The sequence below is a fragment of the Sciurus vulgaris genome (genome assembly GCF_902686455.1).
Source record: "Sciurus vulgaris genome assembly, chromosome: X".
Classification (NCBI taxonomy): Eukaryota; Metazoa; Chordata; class Mammalia; order Rodentia; family Sciuridae; genus Sciurus; species Sciurus vulgaris.
Genome location: NC_136471.1, coordinates 33621361 through 33642492, shown reverse-complemented (window position 1 = coordinate 33642492; position 21132 = coordinate 33621361). Strand labels below are relative to the sequence as shown.

General features: G+C 37.6%; 1 protein-coding gene across 2 annotated transcripts in view; it reads left to right on the top strand.

Annotated features, from left to right (window-relative positions):
- DOCK11 (dedicator of cytokinesis 11) overlaps positions 1 to 21132 on the top strand; it is a 184681-nt gene that overhangs the window by 44950 nt on the left and 118599 nt on the right. For both annotated transcript variants that reach the window (XM_079123323.1, XM_079123324.1), the window contains exons 4-7: positions 243 to 325; positions 1677 to 1746; positions 2349 to 2444; positions 18853 to 18987. In XM_079123323.1, coding sequence (XP_078979449.1) covers positions 243 to 325; positions 1677 to 1746; positions 2349 to 2444; positions 18853 to 18987 — 384 coding nt within the window. The remainder of the gene's footprint in view (positions 1 to 242; positions 326 to 1676; positions 1747 to 2348; positions 2445 to 18852; positions 18988 to 21132) is intronic.

The following is a 21132-nucleotide window of genomic DNA, read 5'->3' as shown; positions in this document are numbered from 1 at the left end:
AATTTGGAGTCAGAGTATTCAAAAGACCCATATGAATTGGGATTTGTTATTAACTGGTTGAGTTAGAGAAATATAGTTGATCCCTGTAGGAAGATCCCAATACCAGTCTTTCCCAAGTTGTTTTAAAAATCTATCAGTATATTATCAGACTTTTAAAAAGTACATATATGTGTGTGTGTGTGTGTGTGTGTGTGTGTACAGTTTTCCTATATTATAAATTAAAGATTTCCATTTTCTTTTAGTGCATTAAAACTTATAGCACAGATTGGCATGTGGTAAACTACAAGTATGAAGACTTTTCTGGGGACTTTCGAATGTTGCCATGGTAAGTTGAAATTCAGGAAAAACCAACAGAGAATTTGTAAACTTTTTACCTTTCTTAACTACCTCTGAAACTTCTCAGTGATAATAATAAAGGAAAAGTTCAAACAAGTAGTATGTTTGGTAAATACAGTATGGACTATAAAGATTGAACATGTCCTAACTTTTCTCACTGAAATTCTTTCCAAAATGTATGAATTCACTCTTTGGCTTTGGTGTGTCTGTACTGATCATAAGATAATCTTTAGTTAATTCTGGATGATGTGTGTATTTTCTGGTGATGTCAATGAAAAAGTTAGAGGATATTGGCTTAATTTGAGGAACCCCTTGAAAAAAGTATATCTTTATCAAGTCAGTTGAAGGACTGACATGAGTATACTGTCCTGGGAGCCAGAATGTCATACATAGTTCAAATCATATATAACGTTTGTGAGCTAAGTGACCTTGGACCAGCCACTCGGCCTGTTCAAACCTCCCTTTTCTTCCACTTATCATTTGTACTACTAATAACCTCACAAAATACCATATAGGAAATGTTTTAGAAAACAAAAGAAGTAAGACATTCATGTAGCTTTTTGCAGTTTTTAAGAACTTTCCTAGAAAACAAAACAATACTAAAATGACTGGTTCATATTCGCAAAGCGAACTAATGGAAGAGCCAGAAATACACTATGTTTGTTGTTGCTTTTTGACTTGGGAAAAGATTCAGTCCTGTCACTGCTAAGAACTCTGGCACATTTGCTTTTAGCAACTTCTGTCCTCCCTAATTATCTGGGCTTAGTTATATTTTTGCTGCTGGCTGCACAAGTGGGGTCATTATATAAAAAGTAAGGCAGGCCAGGCATGTGGCATACACTTGTAATCCCAGTGACTTGGGAGGCTGAGGCAGGAGGATTGCAAGTTCCAGGTCCACTGCAGCAACTTAATGAGACCCTGTCTCTAAACAAAAAATAAAAAGGGCTGTGGATGTACCTCTGTGGTAAAGTATCTTGGGTAAAAAAAATAATGCAGGTGTAAGGAAGTGTCACAGTGAAACTCATTAATTATACAATTAACATGTGTTAGTAATTTTTAAAAAGTAAATGCAGAGGGCGGGGCGGGGTCTACATCAGTAGTATAGCACTTGCCCAGCATGCATGAAGCCAGCACCAAACAAACAAACAAAACAATATAAGTTTACTCCAGGGAGGGGGAAAAAATCAGTGTTTGGAAAGGATAAAGGGACTTCTCTTCCTGATGTCTTGGCATTTTCCTATTTATGAAAGAAAGAAGTCTGCTTATCTTGCTTTTATTCATCTATTGTTGATTTTGCTCTATTTTGTTCAGTGTCTAAGATAATTCTCTTGCATTTTCAGCAAATCTCTGAGACCAGAAAAGATTCCTAATCATGTATTTGAAATTGATGAGGACTGTGAAAAAGATGAGGTAATGATGGGGTCTGTACTGATTTCTTCAAGGTCATTTCTGCTGAAAAAGATTCCACAGGGAATTGAGAAAAGGTGCGGGAAAGAGCTGATTTTGAGTTATCCGTGACTAGCTTTCAAACTAATTAATGTCTTTAATATTAAAAAATGTTTCATTTTCAAATGGAGTTGAAGGAAAAAAAATCAAGTGAAATGGGCTGTGATTTGTATATAGACATGTTTCCCCCACCTGTGGGGTAAGCATAGAATTGCTGTTCTTGTGTTGGGCATGTGGTATGGTGACTCATCTGGACTCTCCTGCCTAATAGATCCCTCTTGGGACAGATGGCCCACATGTTGGTGACATTTTGAGGTACAATTTGACTGTTTGCATAATGCAGAAGACTTTCATAGAAGACAGCCTTACAATGCAGTCATTATTGAGTGCCTCCTGTGTGCATGGTGCAGGATCTTTCATTTTACAGTCACGAATTTTAAATCTTTACTGGGGAGAGAGGACTGTGCTTTAATTAGGAAATGGGATAGGGCCTAGTTTCATGCCACCCCTTACCCCACATTAGCTGACCAACTGCTGTTTTACTGATGGCTTTTGTTCTATTACAGGACTCATCTTCCTTATGTTCTCAGAAAGGTGGTGTAATAAAACAAGGTTGGTTGCATAAAGCAAATGTAAATAGCACCATCACAGTTACCATGAAGGTAGGAAGTACTTATTATTCCATCATACTAAGAATATTGGTATAAGTTGTCTGGAAACTCTTTATTTTACAGTGAGCCCTAGCCCCTCACAATACTTTAATGAGAGAATTCGCATGGATGTGTGTGTGTAGTTTTAAAAATCTGAAACTTCAGGATAAACCTCAGAAGTGTAACTTTTTAAAGAAACGTAAGCCGGGCCTGGTAGCACATGCCTGTAATTGCAGTGACTTGGGGGGCTGAGGCAGGAGGACAGCAAATTTGAGGCCAACCTCAGCATCTTAGTGAGACCCTCAGCAACTTAGTAAGACCCTATCTCAAAATAAAAAAAAATAGAACCAGGGATGTTGCTCAGTGGTGGAGTGCCCTGGGTTCAATCTGAATACACCGTGCCCCATGGAAAAAAAGAAGTACAATATCATTATTATCTTCTGAATCAGAAAGTTTAACAAGGAGGTTATCAGTTGAATGAAGAAAAAAGCTTTGCAAAAAAGGCATATCAGATATTCATGTGCGGAAATGGATTTAATGAGTGGAAGGGTAGGGTAGTCCATTTGTTTAGCAAGTATTAAGTAGGTGCTTATTAAATACTGTCACTCTGGGGAAATACATGAATATCTAAGATGGGAGTTGCTGGTCTTCAGTGGCCTCCAGACTAGGTAAAAATATACCAAATTAATTCCTATTCAATGCAGTATTTCAAAGTGGTCAAAATAGCCTAGCTAGAAAGTTTTGTATTTTGGCCGGAATAGTCAATTGTGGAAGAGGTTTTTGTGAGACAAAAGTGGAAACATTAAAGGGGGAAAAAATTACACAGAGCCTTGAATTCCTTGGATGTGTGGTTGGCTTTTGTTCAGGAGGCTGTGAAGAGCCATTAAAAAAAAAAAAAAAACAAAAAACTAACAAGCTACTTGAAGGTTCTGAGCAGAAAAACAAATTATTGCCTGATACAAAATATAACTGTTCTTTCAGATATTCAATGTAAGATCATGTGGTTTGTGGAGGATGATTCACACTTCCATTACGTATTGAAGGTCATTCTGTCTTTCAAATAGCCTGCAAGCAGAAATCATGGGTCTATCAAGGGAGGACTCAAATTTTAACTTAATATTTTCCCTGCTGCTTTCCCTTTAGTAGTCATGTCCTGTTCTCACTTTCATTTGCAAGCCCTGAAGATAATCCAAATTTTATGATGCTTCCTGTATATCTCCTGCACCTAAGCAGAGGCCTTAGTGTATGGTGATAAGAAGGTAACCTATGCTGGGCATGGTAGTGCACACCTGTAATTCCAGCAACTCTGGAGGCTGAGGCAGGAGGATGGCAAGTTTGAGGCCAGCCTCAGCAACTTAGTGAGACCCTGTCTCAAAGTAAACAAAAAGGGCTAGGGGATATAGCTCAGTGGTAGAGCACCCCTGGGTCCAATCCCTGGTATATGGTCAGGGGGAAAGGACTTAATATGTGATGTATGTCAGGCATACATACTGAGTGTTTTGACCTCATGGTGGCCCCATCAAGTAGGTGCTAATATCATTCTTAATTTAAGAAGTGGTGAGCAAAGTGCAGGAAAATCCAGTAATTTACCCAAGATCACACAGTTCCACATTTTCAGAGGTGGATTTGAACCAAGGTAGTCTGCTGACAGGGTCTCCACTCTTTGTTTTTATTAACACATATTGATTGAACAAATTACTGTGTTTCACTGTGACATTTTTGTACATGCATATATCGTGTGTTGATCATGGCTTACCCTTTCTATCTTCCCAATCCTCCTCTCTTTTCCCCCTCCCCCAGTCCTGGAGACTCTACTCTTAACCAGTATACTATCTTGCTTACTAGCAAAATGAACACCAAGTTTTTATTATATATCTTCTGCCAGAGTTATCAGGCTCAGAAATGCATGCGTGCAGGTTATAATTCTGTGAAAATTGTCAGAAAATAGTTCTATAATTTAAAAAATATTTAAACGATAATTATTGTACATATTTATGTGATACAATGTGACATTTCAGTACACGTATACAATGCAGTGACCAGATTGGGGTAATTGGCACATCTATCACCCCAAATGTTCATTTTTTTGTGTTAGGAACATTCAAAATCTTTTCTACTAGCTATCTTGAAATATACAATTAATTGTTGTCAACTATCATTACTGTGCTATAGAACATGAGAAATTACTCTATCTCTGAGTTCTATAGTTTTTGACTCCATTCCCCCCAACAGCCTCAAAACATTAAAATATTTTACTCATATTTAAGATTTATCCCAATGCTTAGTAAATATACTGCATGAAAATTTGGATTCATAAAACAAGACCTTAGGAAATTAATATATTTGCAAAATTATTCACCATGACATTCCTTTGAATCATTTATCTAATAACTTTGAGTTATAATTTGCTTTACAGGCAACTTTTCGCCTTTTTAAGAAGCCCATATATTCTAAATAAAAGTCCAATTTCCTGTAAACATGTACATGCTTTGTATTTTCTTTCATAATTTTGGGAAATACTGATTGAGTGATGTGGTAGGAAGATTAACAAACCCCCAAAAGATATCCATGGCCCAATACCTGGAGCCTGTCAATGTTCTCTTACATGTTAAAAGTGAATGAAAGTTGCTAGTCCACTGATAGGGAGGACTTTGGAATTTTCCAGATGAGCCCAATGTAATCATAAGGATTCTGATAAACTGAAGAAGGAGGCAATAAAGGAAAGCAAAGGAAAGAGATACAAGAAAAGAAACAGGGATAAAAAGAGATGCTTTTTTTCTCTATCTAGAGAAAGGAGTCACAGACCAAGATATAAGGGTAGCTTCTTGAAGCCAAGAAAAGCAATAAAGTGGAAATGGTTTCTCCCCTACCTTGATTTTAACCCAGTGAGATCCTTGTTGGTCTTCTAATCTACAAAAATATATGATAATAAATCTGAGTTGTTTTAAGCCACCAAGTTTGTGGTAATTGTTGTAATAGCAATAGAAATCTAACATATAATCAGTCCAAGATTGAAAAATGTAGCACTTAGAAGGGCCAGGCAGGAACCATAAATTCATGGAGTGGGTGGTGGATCTGGGGCAACCTGGTGATCACATAGTCCAGTTGAAGTGGACAAGTGCTACTTGTCTCCAGCTAATTGTTGCTTTTTCACTGTATACCTGAGCTCTTTGCTTTGCTTCTTTTTGTCCTAGTTGATCATATTTTGGCCACTTCTTACCTGTCTTTCTTTCTCCTTCCTTCCTTCCTTCCTTCCTTCCTTCCTTCCTTCCTTCCTTCCTTCCTTCCTTCCTTCCACCCACCCACACTGGGGATTGAGTCCAGGGGTGCCTTACCACTGAGCCTCATCCCCTCCATGTTTATATTTTATTTAGAGACAGAATCTTGCTAAGTTGTTTAGTGCCTCACTAAATTGATAAGGCTGGCTTTGAACACATAATCCTCCTGCCTCCTCAGCTTCCTGAGTTGCTGGGATTGCAGGTGTGTGCCACCACACCTGGCCTTGGCCACCTACTTAGTTTTGTATGTGTGCAAGATATAATTCATATAAACAATGAATTTGTAATAAAACACTGGTTTATGATAAAACAGTAGTCAAAGAAAGGAAAAGGAGAATCAACCAAATTGGTCATAGGAGGATACACAGCTTTGAACAAAAATAATAGGGGGTATTTTGCAATGAGAAGGTCATAATGAGTTTTGGGTATTGTCTCTGGTTATGGATTTCATCTATCGCTGCCCTTCTCCATATGGACTATAGATCTTCATTTGGATTTCTGGGAGCTAAACATATATCTTTTCATCTTCTAAGCCAAAGCAGTAGTATTATATTTCAGATTTGTCACAGCTAGAATGGGCATGAGAGGAAGATCCAGCCAGAACTTTCTGAGGGATGATATGTGGCAAAGAATTGGAAATGGGTAACGAGTTTACAGTTGTCAGACTGTAACCTGGCGTCCAGGCTAATCAACAAGGCATACTGAGAGACCAGGGCTTATACTCTCATGTGGCCTGTTGCAGGTTGAAGGATCACATTACTTCTTCCTCCTTCAAGACCACATTGGTTTAGGCATAGTAGAGAAGCTAAACATACTAGTAAGATGAGCAGCTGACCCAGCACTCAGACAGTTGGGCAAGGCAAAGGTGGAATGGAGGCAAAGGGCTCACAAAGTTTAAGGCATGCCAAAAGGGAAATTTCTACCATGTTAATCTTTGAGTGAAGAATATTAAAAAATCTCAAGCAAATGGGAAGATGAATCAGGTGTGCTATTATCTGAGTCATTTTCCCGATACTGGAGGCGGGTTTATCCTTGGTACAGCCAGAGTGTCCTGCCTGCTGGGACCTTCAGCTCACACTGGTGAGAAGCTTTGATAACTTTAGAAACTAGCACCACAGGGCCAAAGCTGGCAGAGTTGAGAGAAGAGCCTTTTCTTTTTAGAAAATCCAAACTTTTGAGAGTCCATACAAATTCACAGCAGGCTAGCCAGTAAGTTGCTGCAGTAGAATCTAGATATTAATCATGACTCATTGGCAAATAATAGCCTATGGAAGCCATGTTTCTTCTTTTGTATTTTATCTGAGTTGCCTTGATGCACTGTGGCTTGATGCTGGTCTGTAGGTCCCTTTGAGGTCGAAAGGGAATAAAAGCAGGGCAGCTTGGTGACTCTTAAAGTGAGCTTTATGTTTTTTTTTTTTTTTAAAGTTGACTCCCAAATACTTTATTTTTTTTCCTCTTTTTTTTTTATTGTAAACAAATGGGATACATGTTGTTTCTCTGTTTGTACATGGCGTAAAGGCATACCATTTGTGTAATCATAAATTTACATAGAGTAATGTTGTTTGATTCATTCTGTTATTTTTTCCCTTCCCCCCACCCCTCCCACCCCTCTTTACCCTCTATACAGTAGTTCCTTCCTCCATACTTGCCCCCCTCCCTAACCCTAACTCTAACCCTAACACTAACCCTTCCCTCCCCCCATTATGTGTCATCCTCCACTTATTAGCGATATCATTCGTCCTTTGGCTTTTTGAGATTGGCTTATCTCACTTAGCATGATATTCTCCAATTTCATCCATTTGCCTGCAGATGCCATAATTTTATCATTCTTTATGGCTGAGTAATATTCCATTGTATATATATACCACAGTTTCTTTATCCACTCATCAATTGAAGGGCATCTAGGTTGGTTCCACAGTCTGGCTATTGTGAATTGAGCAGCTATGAACATTGATGTGGCTGTGTCTCTGTAGTATGCTGATTTTAAGTCCTTTGGGTATAGGCCAAGGAGTGGGATAGCTGGGTCAAATGGCGGGTCCATTCCAAGTTTTCTAAGGAATCTCCACACTGCTTTCCAGAGTGGCTGCACTAATTTGCAGCCCCACCAGCAATGTATGAGTGTACCTTTCTCCCCACATCCTCGCCAACACCTGTTGTTGCTCGTATTCTTGATAATCGCCATTCTAATTGGGGTGAGATGGAATCTTAGGGTGGTTTTGATTTGCATTTCTCTTATTACTAGAGATGTTGAACATTTTTTCATATGTTTGTTGATTGCTTGTAGATCTTCTTCTGTGAAGTGTCTATTCATTTCCTTAGCCCATTTGTCGACTGGATTATTTGAATTCTTGGAGTAAAGTTTTTTGAGTTCTTTATAGATTCTGGAGATTAGTGCTCTATCTGAAGTATGATTGGCAAAGATATTCTCCCATTCTGTAGGCTCTTTCTTCACATTGCTGATAGTTTCCTTTGCTGAGAGAAAGCTTTTTAGTTTGAATCTATCCCAGTGGTTGATTCTAGCTTTTATTTCTTGTGCTATGGGAGTCCTGTTAAGGAAGTCTGATCCTAGATCAACAAGGTGAAGATTTGGACCTACTTTTTCTTCTATAATCTGCAGGATCTCTGGTCTGATTCCGAGGTCCTTAATCCGTTTTGAGTTTAGTTACGTACATGGTGAGAGATATGGGTTTAGTTTCATTCTATTGCATATGGATTTCCAATTCTCCCAGCACCATTTGTTGAAGAGGCTATCTTTTCTCCATTGCATATTTTTGGCACCTTTGTCTAGTATGAGAAAATTGTATTTATTTGGGTTTGTGTCCGTGTCCTCTATTCTATACCATTGATCTACCTTTCTATTTTGGTACCAATACCATGCCGTTTTTGTTACTATTGCTTTGTAGTAGAGTTGAAGATCTGGTATTGCAATACCCCCTGTTTCACTCTTAAACCAGACAGAGACTCATCAAGGAAAGAAAATTTCAGACCAATATCCTTAATGAACATCGATGCAAAAATTCTCAACAAAATTTTAGCAAATCGCATACAAAAACATATTAAAAAGATAGTGCACCATGATCAAGTTGGTTTCATCCCAGGGATACAAGGTTGGTTCAACATCAGGAAATCAATAAACGTAATTCACCACATTAATAGACTTAAAGTCAAGAATCACATGATTATTTCAATAGATGCAGAAAAAGCATTTGATAAAATACAGCATCCCTTCATGCTCAAAACACTAGAAAAAATAGGAATAGTGGGAACATTCCTTAACATTGTAAAGGCCATTTATGCTAAGCCCATGGCTAATATCATTCTAAATGGTGAAAAACTGAAAGCATTCCCCCTAAAAACTGGAACAAGGCAGGGATGCCCTCTTTCACCACTTCTATTCAACATCGTTCTTGAGACTCTGGCCAGAGCAATTAGACAAACCAAAGAAATTAAAGGGATACGAATTGGGAAAGAAGAACTCAAACTATCCCTGTTCGCTGATGACATGATTATATATTTAGAGGAACCTGGAAATTCCACCAGAAAACTCTTAGAACTCATAAGTGAATTCAGTAAAGTAGCAGGTTACAAGATCAATGCCCATAAATCCAACGCATTTTTATACATAAGTGCTGAATCTTCAGAAAGAGAAATTAGGAAAACTACCCCATTCACAATAGCCTCGAAAAAAATAAAATACTTGGGAATCAATCTCACAAAAGAGGTGAAAGACCTCTACAATGAGAACTACAGAACACTAAAGAAAGAAATTAAAGAACACCTTAGAAGATGGAAAGATCTTCCATGTTCTTGGATAGGAAGAATTAATATTGTCAAAATGGCCATACTACCTAAAGTGCTATACAGATTCAATGCAATTCCAATTAAAATCCCAATGACGTACCTTACAGAAATAGAGCAAGCAATTATGAAATTCATCTGGAAGAATAAGAAACCCAGAATAGCTAGAGCTTTATGTTTTAGTTTCTATATTCATTTAAAATTTTCTACCTGGGTGTGGTGGTACACACCTATAATCCCAATGGCCCAGGAGGCTGAGGCAGGAGGATTGTGATTTCCAAAGCCAGCCTCAGCAACTTAGCAAGACCCTAAAAAACTCAGCGAGACCCTGTCTCTAAATAAAATACAAAATAGGACTGGGGATATGGCTCAGTGGTTAAGCATCCCTGGATTCAATCCCTGTACCCCCCCCCAAAGAATAGATAGATAGATAGATAGATAGGACTTAGGAAGGGGCTCAGTGGATTCAATCCCTGATATCTACCCCTCCTCACATTCTGAATTTTAAAAAATTATGTAAACTGGGCATGATGATGCATACCTGCAGTCCAGCTACTCAGGAGGCTAAGGCCAGGAGGATTTAAAGTTTAAGCCCAGTCTTGGCAACATGGGGAGACCTTTTCCCTCCCCCACCCCCCAAATTATGTGGGACTAGCCTTTTGAAATTATGTACAACTTCAAACTCTTTTATAAACAAATCTGAAGCTCCTGGACATTTTAACAGTCAGAAATAAAGGAATGTAATGGCATGAAAGAGAGAATCATGAGAGAAGATGCAAAAATAAAATGAAGAAATGAGGATCTTAAGGATCAAAGTAAAATTGATTAGAGGAAATCAAAAGATTGCTACTTTACATCCTTTGAGAAAGCAAACATGTGACCTATAATGCAATATAAATAATGTAGGCAAAGTAATTTGTATACAGGCCGCTTTAGAAAGTGAAACTTCCTTAAGGTACCTGCCAGAGAGTGTTATAAGAACATTCAAGTTGATGGTTATGGGCTCTAGGAGAAAGAGGGGGTAGCAGGGAACTGACCTGTTAAAAAATAATGGCATTTTTTTTTTTTTTCATATATACCTTTTTCTCAGCTCTGGTCAATTGTTAAGCCATACTCTGCACCATTTTTTACCATTGTTCTTTTTCCAAAAGTGCTTGCCAAGTAGCCCTATTATTGACTGAGAAGTGAGCAGTGCAAAAGCCAGAGCACAGGAGAGCTGCTAACACTGTACCTCCCTTCACAAGTCAGAATGCTTGGTGCTTGAGTACTTCCTTTCTCGGAAAAGGATGCTGGCTGGCCTAATGCAGCTCTTGGAAAAGCTCTGAGTGCAGTGTCTTATTTAATTCAGCACTTGTAAATTGCTTTTTTGTATGTTATGTTACAGCAGGACAAGCTTTATCATAGTGATTAATTTTCTCAATTTGCACTTTCAAGTTAATGACAATACACCCCACCGCCCCACTTCAATTCCTGAAGAAGCCTTGGAGAGAAGCTTAAGATATCATAGAGAACACATGATCGCTTAGGCAGCAACTCCAGTCTTGAGAGTAACCTTTTCATTTATATTTTCCACATAGCTGCTAGAATCATCTGTGTTTTATTCAACTTTCCATATCAGTGAAAGAACTTAATGTGGACTAGATAGCTATGCTATTGGAAATGACCTTCCCCTGGTATTTAGAACTATTTTTTTCCTAAGGGATATAATGATATATGGAATAAGGAAGAATTTGATCTCGAGGGTGGTTTTTCATTTAAAAAAAAGTGTTGCACATTCTTGGCCAACTCCTGGGACACCTACCTTTATGCATCTTCTTGGCTCAATTTGATCACATTCCTCTAGTTCCCTCCTCCCCATTCTCAGCAATTAAATGTTGAAGCGCCTTGGTATGTTATCAGGGTTGCAAGTTCAACTGCTTGATGAATGACTCACTTCTGGTGCCCTTTCTTTTTTTTCAGAAAAGAGAGCCATTTGTTACATATCCAGAGTCCAAACGTTCTTAATTACCCTTTGACTGTTAAAGGAGGGTTTTTCTCCTCTGCAGTGGGAGAGCAACAAATCAAAACATGATTTTACCTAAGAAAGCACATACAATATTAAAATAATTGTTGGGAAGTCGAGGTCACTGTATGTATTAGCAAAAAAGAAAGAGAAATTATTTTATTTTTCATATGTTAGTCTAATTATATTTTCAAGTCTGCCAGACTCTTAGAGCTAACAAACAGATAAGCACTCATTTATTATAGGTAAGGATTTCTCACTAATTTGTTTTTTATGTTTTGTTTTTCCTCATTCGTTGATCACTGTTCAAAAACCACTTATTAGATGTTTCCTATGAGTCAGGCACTATTAAGAATAAACAAATTCATCACCAAATGGATATCGAATGCCTTTTTTGTCCAAGGTGTTGATATTGTAGAAAAGAGAGAGAAGTATCATGTATATAGCTTAAGACCTTTTGGGGGAGATGAGACACACAATAAAAGTAATTAATTGTTTAAAGGTGGTACAGAGACCACGTGTTGTATAAGTTCAGATTACTGTGGTCTGGGGTCAGAAAAGGCTTCCTAAGGAAGGAGAGACCTAGAATTAATGGAATCAGAACAGAGAAGGTGCTTGCTGGGCCTGGTGGCCCATACCTGTAATCCCAGCTGCCTGGGAGGCTGAGGCAAGAGGATCATGAGTTCAAAGCCAGCCTCAGCAACTTGGTGAAGCCCTAGGCAACTTAGTGAGACCCTTTCAAAATAAAATATTTTTTAGAAGGGGTGGGAATGTGGCTCAGTGGCTAATAGCCCCTGGATTCAATCCCTGATGACAACAAACAAACAAACAAACAAAAAAGAAAAAAAAAAGAAAGGAGAAGGTGAATGTGGAGGCAACAAATACAGGTCAATTGTGTTAGGGAAGATGGGTAGCCATGGGAGGGAAAATTTGTCTGATCCTTTGGTATCTCCCTTTGCCTCAGTTTCTGTCCCATAAAACTTAGGTGATAATAGTCATGGCCACAAAATTATTATGAGGATTAAATGATATGAGAAAAACACTTAGCCAGAGACTAAAGCAAAACACTCAATACATGCTAGCAGTTGTTATTTTATATTATTAGTGATATTGTAGGAGAGCCTCGAGTGCCCAGATGTGACATGTAGCCTCCTCATGTGAGCAACTGAGTATCATTGAAGATTTGAGCAGGGCCATGATGTGCTGAAATAAATCTGAGAAAATACGGTGTTTTTCAATGAGAAGACTGATTGTTAAACCATTCTTACTAGCCTTTGTGTTAATTTCAATGGTTTTAAAAATCTCTAATGCTCAGATATGGTACAATTATTAAAGAAAAGCTATTTGATTTTTACCCTGTTTCCCATAGGCTAGAACTATGTAATATATTAAAACTTGGTAGGAATGTAAAATGATATGATGAAGAGAGATGAGTGATGTATTAGCTTGCCAACCTAGTGGTAGGGGTTCTTCAGCAGAACAAAGTTCCTGACATTTGGGTATAATTAAGTGCAACTCAATTCTTACAAGTCTTGGGATTTTCTTCCCACTGTTTCTTTCATCTTTGCTTGGAACAGTTGTGAGACACAGCATGTCTCTTGCTCTCTTGCTTTCTCCTTTTCCTTGCTCTCCCTGCCATTCTGTTCTGTCTGAGACATTTAGTCAAGTAGCTTTCCCTGTCCCATTTCCACATGACTCCTGGCCCACCTACTCTGCCTCTTAACCTTTGAAGCATCTTTTCTCAGAGTTTCTGGTTCATGTAATTTAGCAGTAAATAGTTACTCTCTAGGTAACACACAGGTAAACACTCGAGATTTATTATATAAGGTGATAAAAGGTTTTCTACTTTGAGGATAGTAGGTTCTCCAATTTCATGTCTTTCTTCCATCTTTGATGCAGTTGAACAAGAGGTCTTGTTCCTACTCCAGAAGGGATTCAAGAGGTTAAAATCTCTAATGCTCAGATATGATACATCCAAACAGATCAGGACTTTCAGGAGATTTGGCAGCACCTGATCCCAGAGAATACCCTCCTTTGGCTTCCTCCCTATTTTATTCTTCTGGGTGATCTGAGTGGGCCACTCTTCAAGGTCCTTCACTGAGTAAGGTGAAGAATTGTCAGCTATGTTCTATCTAGGAAATAATAAAGGCAAGAAGGAGGAGAAAGAAGAATCATTTACATTTTAGAAAGAAAACAGGTGTTACAATAATGATTATGAGAAACACCATTGTCGTGGATGAACCACTGGAGAATCTGCATTATTTCTTTCATTTTGCAAAATCTCATTGAGTTTAGGCATTGCTGTGAACTCACAGCAGTAGATGAAATATGGACCTTCATGGTCTAGAAAAAAATAGTAAATTTTAAAAAGAGTAAGGAGTATTTGCTTAGAGATCACAACATGAAAGAGATAAAACAATGCTATAGTAAGGCCAGGTGCTCATAGATGGCCTCTCCACACAGGTGAAACTTAAGCGAAGACCTGAAAGAAGTAAGAGAGTGAACCATGTGGAGATACCAGGGAGGAGGATCCCAGGCTGAGGGAGCAGGAAGTGAAAAGGTCCAGAGGAGCTTTTTGGGATGTTTGAGGCACAGCAGATAAGCCAGTGTAGCTGGAGCAGTATGATTAGAAATAAAGTCTAAGGGGGCTGGGGAAGATAGCTCAGTCGGTAGAGTGCTTGCCTTGCAAGCACAAGGCCCTGGGTTCGATCCCCAGCACGGCAGGAAAAAAAAAAAAAAAAAAAAGAAATAAAGTCTAAGAAGTAAGCTGAGGGGCTGGGGTTATGGCTCAGTGGCAGAGTGCTTGTCTAGCATGTGTGAGGCACTGGGTTTGATCCTTAGCACCACATAAAAATAAACAAGTAAAATAAAGACTCTCCATCAACAACTACCAAAATAAAAAATAAAAAACTGAGAAAAAAGAAGCTGAGACCAGATTGTGTACAGTGTACAAGGCAGGCTATGGTGAAGGTTTTATTTAAAATCTTTAACTGGTATATAAAAATATACATAGTAATGGAGTTATGTAATTTTTTTGGTAATGTTTTGATATATATCTACAATGTATGATGTTTAAATCAGTTAAAACACATCTACTTCTTCAAACATTTATCATTAATTTGGGGCAAAAACTTTCAAAATCCTTTCTTCTAGCTTTTGGATGTTTATAGTTCATTGTTGCTACCTATAGTCACCCTATTGTGAAATAGCACACTAGAACTTCTTAAGCCTATCTAGCTATAACTTCGTATCCATTGATCTCCCTCTCTCCATCCTTTCTTACCCCTTCTCTCCACATTCTAAATCTCATTCTGACCTCTATGAGAAGCCATTGGTGGGTTTACACAAGATTCTCTGTTGCTGTCATATGATTTGAATTCTAGTTCTATCTGTGACTTGGCTGTGTGAACTTAATGTGCTCTTGGTCCTTCAGTTTGCTGTTAGGTAAAATATGGTTAATGGTAGTTATCCATAAATGACATTAAAAAATAGCTATTGGTTACAAAGGACTTGAGGCCTTTAGATGAAAGTTAAAGTACAGAACAATTACCACTGTTCTACATAATCGTTATTTTAATACCTGTCTTCTGTCTAAAATGTAAAAGAAAATGCAGATCTGTATTCTAAATAGCTGCATCTTGGAAATTAAAAAATATATATCAGGAAATTGTGTCCAATTTCCCTTTTAGTAACATATTAGAGATTTAGGATACTTATTTCTTTAAAAAAGGCACCTTTTAAAGCTTCCTAAAAGTTGAAACCCAGCATATATCCTAGAATTTTTGAATAAAAAGGTATCTTAAGAGTCTTTCCAATCTGTTGTTGGGGCAGGGTCTGATTTCTACGTAGAGATGTCTTCTAAAATTTTTAGTTGTAGATGGACAAAATACCTTTATTTTATTTTATGTGGTGGTGAGGATTGAACTCAGTGCCTCACATGTGCTAGGCAAGCGCTCTGCCACTGAGCTATAACCCTAGTCTGAGATGTCCTTTTTAATCTTTTTTTATTGATTGATTATTTTTGGTTATACAAGACAGCAGAATCCATTTTGACATAGTTATGTAAGCATGGAATATATCTCATTCTAATTCTGACCCCAGTACTTTTTTTCCCCTTCTCTTTCCCCACCCACTGCTCCCTTCTCTCTAGTGATCTTTCTACCATCTACATAGAAATGTCTTAAAAAATAATTCCTAATCCAGGTGCAGTGGCACATTCCTATGGTTTCAGCTATTTCAGAGGCTGAGGCAGGAAGAGTACTTGAACCCAGAAGTTCAAGGGCAGCCTGGATAACAAAGCCAAGACCCTGTCTCAAAAAAATCAAAATGACTGGGAGTATAGGTTAATGAATAGAACTGCCCTTAAGTTCAATCCCTACTACTTAAAACAAACCATTGTTCCTTACTGTGAAAACCATGTACTTCTAGTGTATGAGCAATCATTTAGGGTGGGTGTCTCTCAGTCTAGGAAGGCTGCTGTGTTATTTGTTCAAGTTCAATGAAATTATTTTTGATCATGAAAAAATGATCTCTTCATTTTACAAATGAAGAAACTTGAGAGAAGCAGAGCTTTGAGGACAGTTTCACTACTGATTAATAGGGCATCCTGGCTGGGAATCAAGATCATAAGACTTTCGGGCATCTTCTCTTTCCAAGTGGCCTTTCAGGCATGCTCTGTCCTCAGATTCATGAGCTACCTACCTCAGTGTCGTATTTAAACCTAATTGTGAGGCTGGGGATGTAGCTCAGTGGTAGAGTGTTTATAGCATGTGTGAGACTATAAGTTCAATTCCTAGTACTGCAAAAAAAAGTCAATAAACAAACATAATTGGAATGATACAGGAAGTGATTTACTGTAATTTTTATATCCCTTTACATCTCTATCGTAATGATGTGCTTTGCTAATCTTGGAAGTGGAAACTGCTGAGAAACTTCTTTGCTTGGTGAGGCAGCTCTACCTGAGAAAAAAATTCACAGACTATAATTTGATTCTGTGCCACAAATGTTTTGCTCTGTATTTTAACTTCTTTTGCCCCCTCTTTATTGTTGGCCGTGGATTCTGCAAGTGGATTCTACCAGTTGTATCACTGAAACTTTGAATTTCAGATTTGATCATAATTCAAATTCTAATTGGGTTATATTTTTTCATATCAATTTTTGCCTAGAAAATATTTCAGTTTTTGCCAAACATAATAATTGTGGTAACTTTTAAAAAGCAATGTTTTACATAGAGTAAATGCTCAATGAATGTTTATTCAATTAAAAAGAGCTTGGTATAAAAAATGAGCTCAATATGTAATTTTGGGTCTTCTGGTTCTATCATTTTGATAACAGATGTGAACCATTGTCATGGAAATAAGAAAAAAACATATAGAATCAACATTATGACTAACATTTTGAGGTACAGACTGAATATCCCTAATACTAAATCCAGTGGATTTTGGATTTTTGGATTAGGGATATTCAAGTGGTAAAATCATTTATAAAAATATTCCAGAATATGAAACACTTTTGTTTAAAACATTTTAAATAAAGCATATTCAAGTTGTCTATAAATACATGAAAGATAGAAACACACACACACACACTTTTGATTTTTTGTATCTATTTTTGTGTGGTGCTGTGGATTGAACCCAGGGCCTTGTGCATGCAAGGCAAACACTCTACCAACTGGGCTACATCCCCAGCCCCAATTCTTTGTACCTTAATACAGTAATATTTACTTGATCAGCACTGAAAAGCAAGTTCATATTTTCTGCTCGATCTCCTTTCTATTGATAACCATTTCGGCCACATGGCTAATCCCATAAATAGAAGCAATAGCATTTATCAGCCTGTAACCTCTTAGGGTGTTCCCCACACTGGTATGTTTTTGCCATTTATTAAAAAAAAAATCAATGATACTTAAACAAGTCAAACAAAGGTATAAACGTTCCCTTTTTAAACTGGTTTCTCTACAAGGAAATGCCCCTTAATATATTCATCTTTTTTGCTTGCTCATATTATAGAGAAACAAGTTGTTGATGTTTCAGATACTTTGCCAGAAGTAAAGTAGTTTGCAGGAATGATCTTGCCAAATAATAGTCTTTTCATGATTAAAGTTTTTTTTTTTTTTTAATTAAAGTCTTTAAAGTAGTCAGAGATCATATTGGGAAATCAAATGGGTGATTGAAAAATGGCAAACCTAAACCTTCAAGCCAAATTTTGTGAGTAAGACAAGATGTACAGGAAAGCATATTCCCCATAATCACCAGGAGTCTATTTTTCAGGCTTTGTTCCTACTCCCATCCTGAAGTGATTTTAGATCCATCATCCTGAGGAACTGAGACTGGAATCAGTTCTACCTTTCACTATGACAAATGCTTAGCACCGTTTGTAGTTTGTGACTTCTAGATTCACCAGAAAGCTCCTAATTCTGTTTTCTCACCCCATTAATCAGCTTCCAGGCTTTTTTTAGGGGAGAGTAGAGGGATAGAAGGAAGGAATCAGTCTTCCTCCTTTTCCACATTCCTATGGGCTTTTCTGAGTTGTAGCAGCAGGTCACTCCTTAACTGTTCAGAATTCTTAATTCCAAACAAATCACACAGTCCCATTGGGCCTACTGATTCAAATCTCAGCAATCAGGGCAGTCAACAGCAAGTGGTAGGCAATTGATGACTCTGTGCCCTAGAAGCTAGACTTTGAGCAGCAGAGGCCTCGGAATGGCATAGATGAGTGCAGTAAGGTATGCAGGTAAAATGTAAATATAAAGTGTGTTTGTGTATGTATGTATGTGTGTAAACTTGGATTTGTGGTAAATAAAACAAATTGAAATGATCCAATCATGGTTTGCAACTAAATGGGGAAAATATACCATAATGAAAGGGTCAGTGATTCAGATGCTTTATAAATTTTTAGTATTAAATCTTGATAATTCTTCTCTAGGTGTTCGGTTATCTGAGAACAAATTACTTGAATTGATGCTCTCCATCTTTTCTTCCAAAGAAAGACAAGAATGAAGGCCTGGTACAGTGGTGCAGGCCTGTAAGAGACTTGAGGACTGAGGCAGGAGGATCGCAAGTTTGAGGCCAGCCTTTGGCAACTTAGGAAGACCCTGCCTCAAAAAATAATAATAATAATAATAAAGTTTGGGGATGTAGTTCAGTGGTAAAGAGCCTCTGGTTTCAATCCCCAGTACTCCCCCGCCAAAAACGATAAAGGTAATTCTTAATAAGTTCTCAGGGTTGTCTGATGATTGTACAGATACAATGGCTAGCAAGCCCTTTAAGGATTTTAGTTCAAAGACCTGGTCAAGTGCAATGTGTGTAACAAGTGTATCATTGCTATATGTTTTTCCATATAGGTATTCAAGAGACGGTATTTTTATTTGACTCAACTTCCTGATGGTTCATATATTCTTAATTCCTATAAAGATGAGAAAAATTCAAAAGAATCTAAAGGTTGCATCTACCTGGATGCCTGCATTGATGTTGTTCAGGTAAGGCTAACCAGGTAATCTGTCTTTTTCTTTTTTTAAAGAGCATTATTGATGAGCTATTAAGAACTCTGCATTTTTTCCCTCTTGGTTAATGGTATATCCACGTATCAAAACACCCATGCTAGAAACCTGAGAATCCTCTTCAGTGCCCTACTCTTTCTCATTTCGAAGTTGATGAAGTCCTTTTGAGTCTGTCTCCAAAGTGCCTCTTGAATTTCTTTTTTCAGTTTGCACTGCCCTGTGTCTGGTCTGCCTTGTATCCTGTGGCATAGAGTCTTGCCTTTTTGCCTCCAGTTTTATTGTCCTGCTCCAGTCCCATCTTCCTGAGACATAGATATGGTCCTTGATTTGTCTTCTCAAAAACTTTTGGCTCTTGATTTACTCTCTAACAAAGGGAGATCTAAAGCTCTTAGCATGATATTTAAGGCCCACAGCTATCTGTCCCTACCCTGTTATCTAACCTCATCTTCCCTGTATCCTCTTATATAGTCTGAGTTCGGTCACACCAGGCTGTGCACTCTGTGGAGTGGCATGTATATGTGGCTTTCCTTACATTTTTTTCTCTTCTTACCAGATACATTTCCCTTCTGTTCTAGCTTCAGCTTTATCTTTTGAGGCTCAGCTTGAATACCACTTGTGCTGTGAAATGTTTTCTCTTTCCTTCCTCGCTCTTGTGCCCACCAGACAAAACTAGACTCCACCTCCTCTATGGTACCACTTTAGTTTTTCCTGTATTGTTAAAATGAATCCCACTCTTAATTTGAAACCCATTCTGAATGTTCCTTTTTGTATTACAAGGACTATGTCTTACTTGCTTCTCTTTCTTCTATAATAATTAATAGGGCCAGGCACACCAGAGGGACTTAGCAAATGTTTGTTGATTTGAATTACTAAGGAGGCATAGACAAAGACAGGGTGGGGAATAGAGGGCAGAGAGATTATCCTAATAGGAATTTTAACTGAACAAGAGGAGCCATTATAACAGAGCCAGGACTACAGGGAGCACTGAGCTGATTAGGAGGGAGGAGATGTCAGTTCAATGTCCTTGGTTTACCTGAACCTTAATTTTCAAAACTAAAATGGGATCTGGGACTGTAGCTCAGTGGTAGAGTGCTTGCCTAGCATGTGTGATGTGTGAGGCACTGGGTGTGATCCTCAGCACCACATATAAATAAATAAATAAAATAAAGGTCCATCAACAACTGAAAGAATAAAATAAAGATTCAAAGAAACACTTTTTAAAAGTATAAACATCTTCATAAATAGTAGGTGTTTATTTCTTTTTGCTTTTGGTTTTCGTGTGTGGTGCTGGGGATGGAACCCAGGACCTGCCTTGAGCATGCTAGATAAGTTCTCTACCACTAAGCTATATATCCTCAGTCTAAAGGTGTTTTTAAAATATTTAATAGTAGCTTTATTATTTAACTGAAGGAAAAAAGGCACAATTTCTGGATTTTCTCAATTGGTCCTAGTCTAAATTGACCTTTCTTTGTAGTGCTCCAACAATTATCTATTTATGATTCTCCCTTCCAAATATTTTCAAATATATAAATCAGTATGACTTGCTAGAACAGTTTAATTTCATCTTTTTCTGTGCTTTGAAGATGAGAAGGAGGAACTTTATTGGTTCCTTTTTGAATAATGACCTTGCAGTGGAGAATTATTGACTCATAAGCCTCTCTTGAATACTGAGGCATTTGGGTGGGAGGAATGTGCCATTTCTTTTGTCATAACAGGGAAGGTGGTAAAGTAAAAGAGCATGTCTTTATATTTGAGGAAAAGAGGAGGCTTTTATTTTCCTTGTTTACTAGTATTCAGCATAGGCTACTTCCATATATTTTATTGAGAGTCACAATTTAACTTGAGCCAACTGTGGTCTTCTTTTGCACTACTATTATGATACATTTGACATTATGCATGCTGAAATGAATTAAGTGTGTTGCACTTTATGGTGTGATCTAAAATAAGTACCATATTTATTTTAAGTCACGTTTAAGCTTTAATTTTTAAGAGCTAATTTTGAAAATTATAAATATGCAAGGAAAACTTTAAGCAGGGAGTAAAATGTTTGCTTGTTTTTATGGTGGTAGTTTAATTTTCTAAATGTGAAGCATGCCAAAAAGGCCTTCAGTGATAATATTTTTT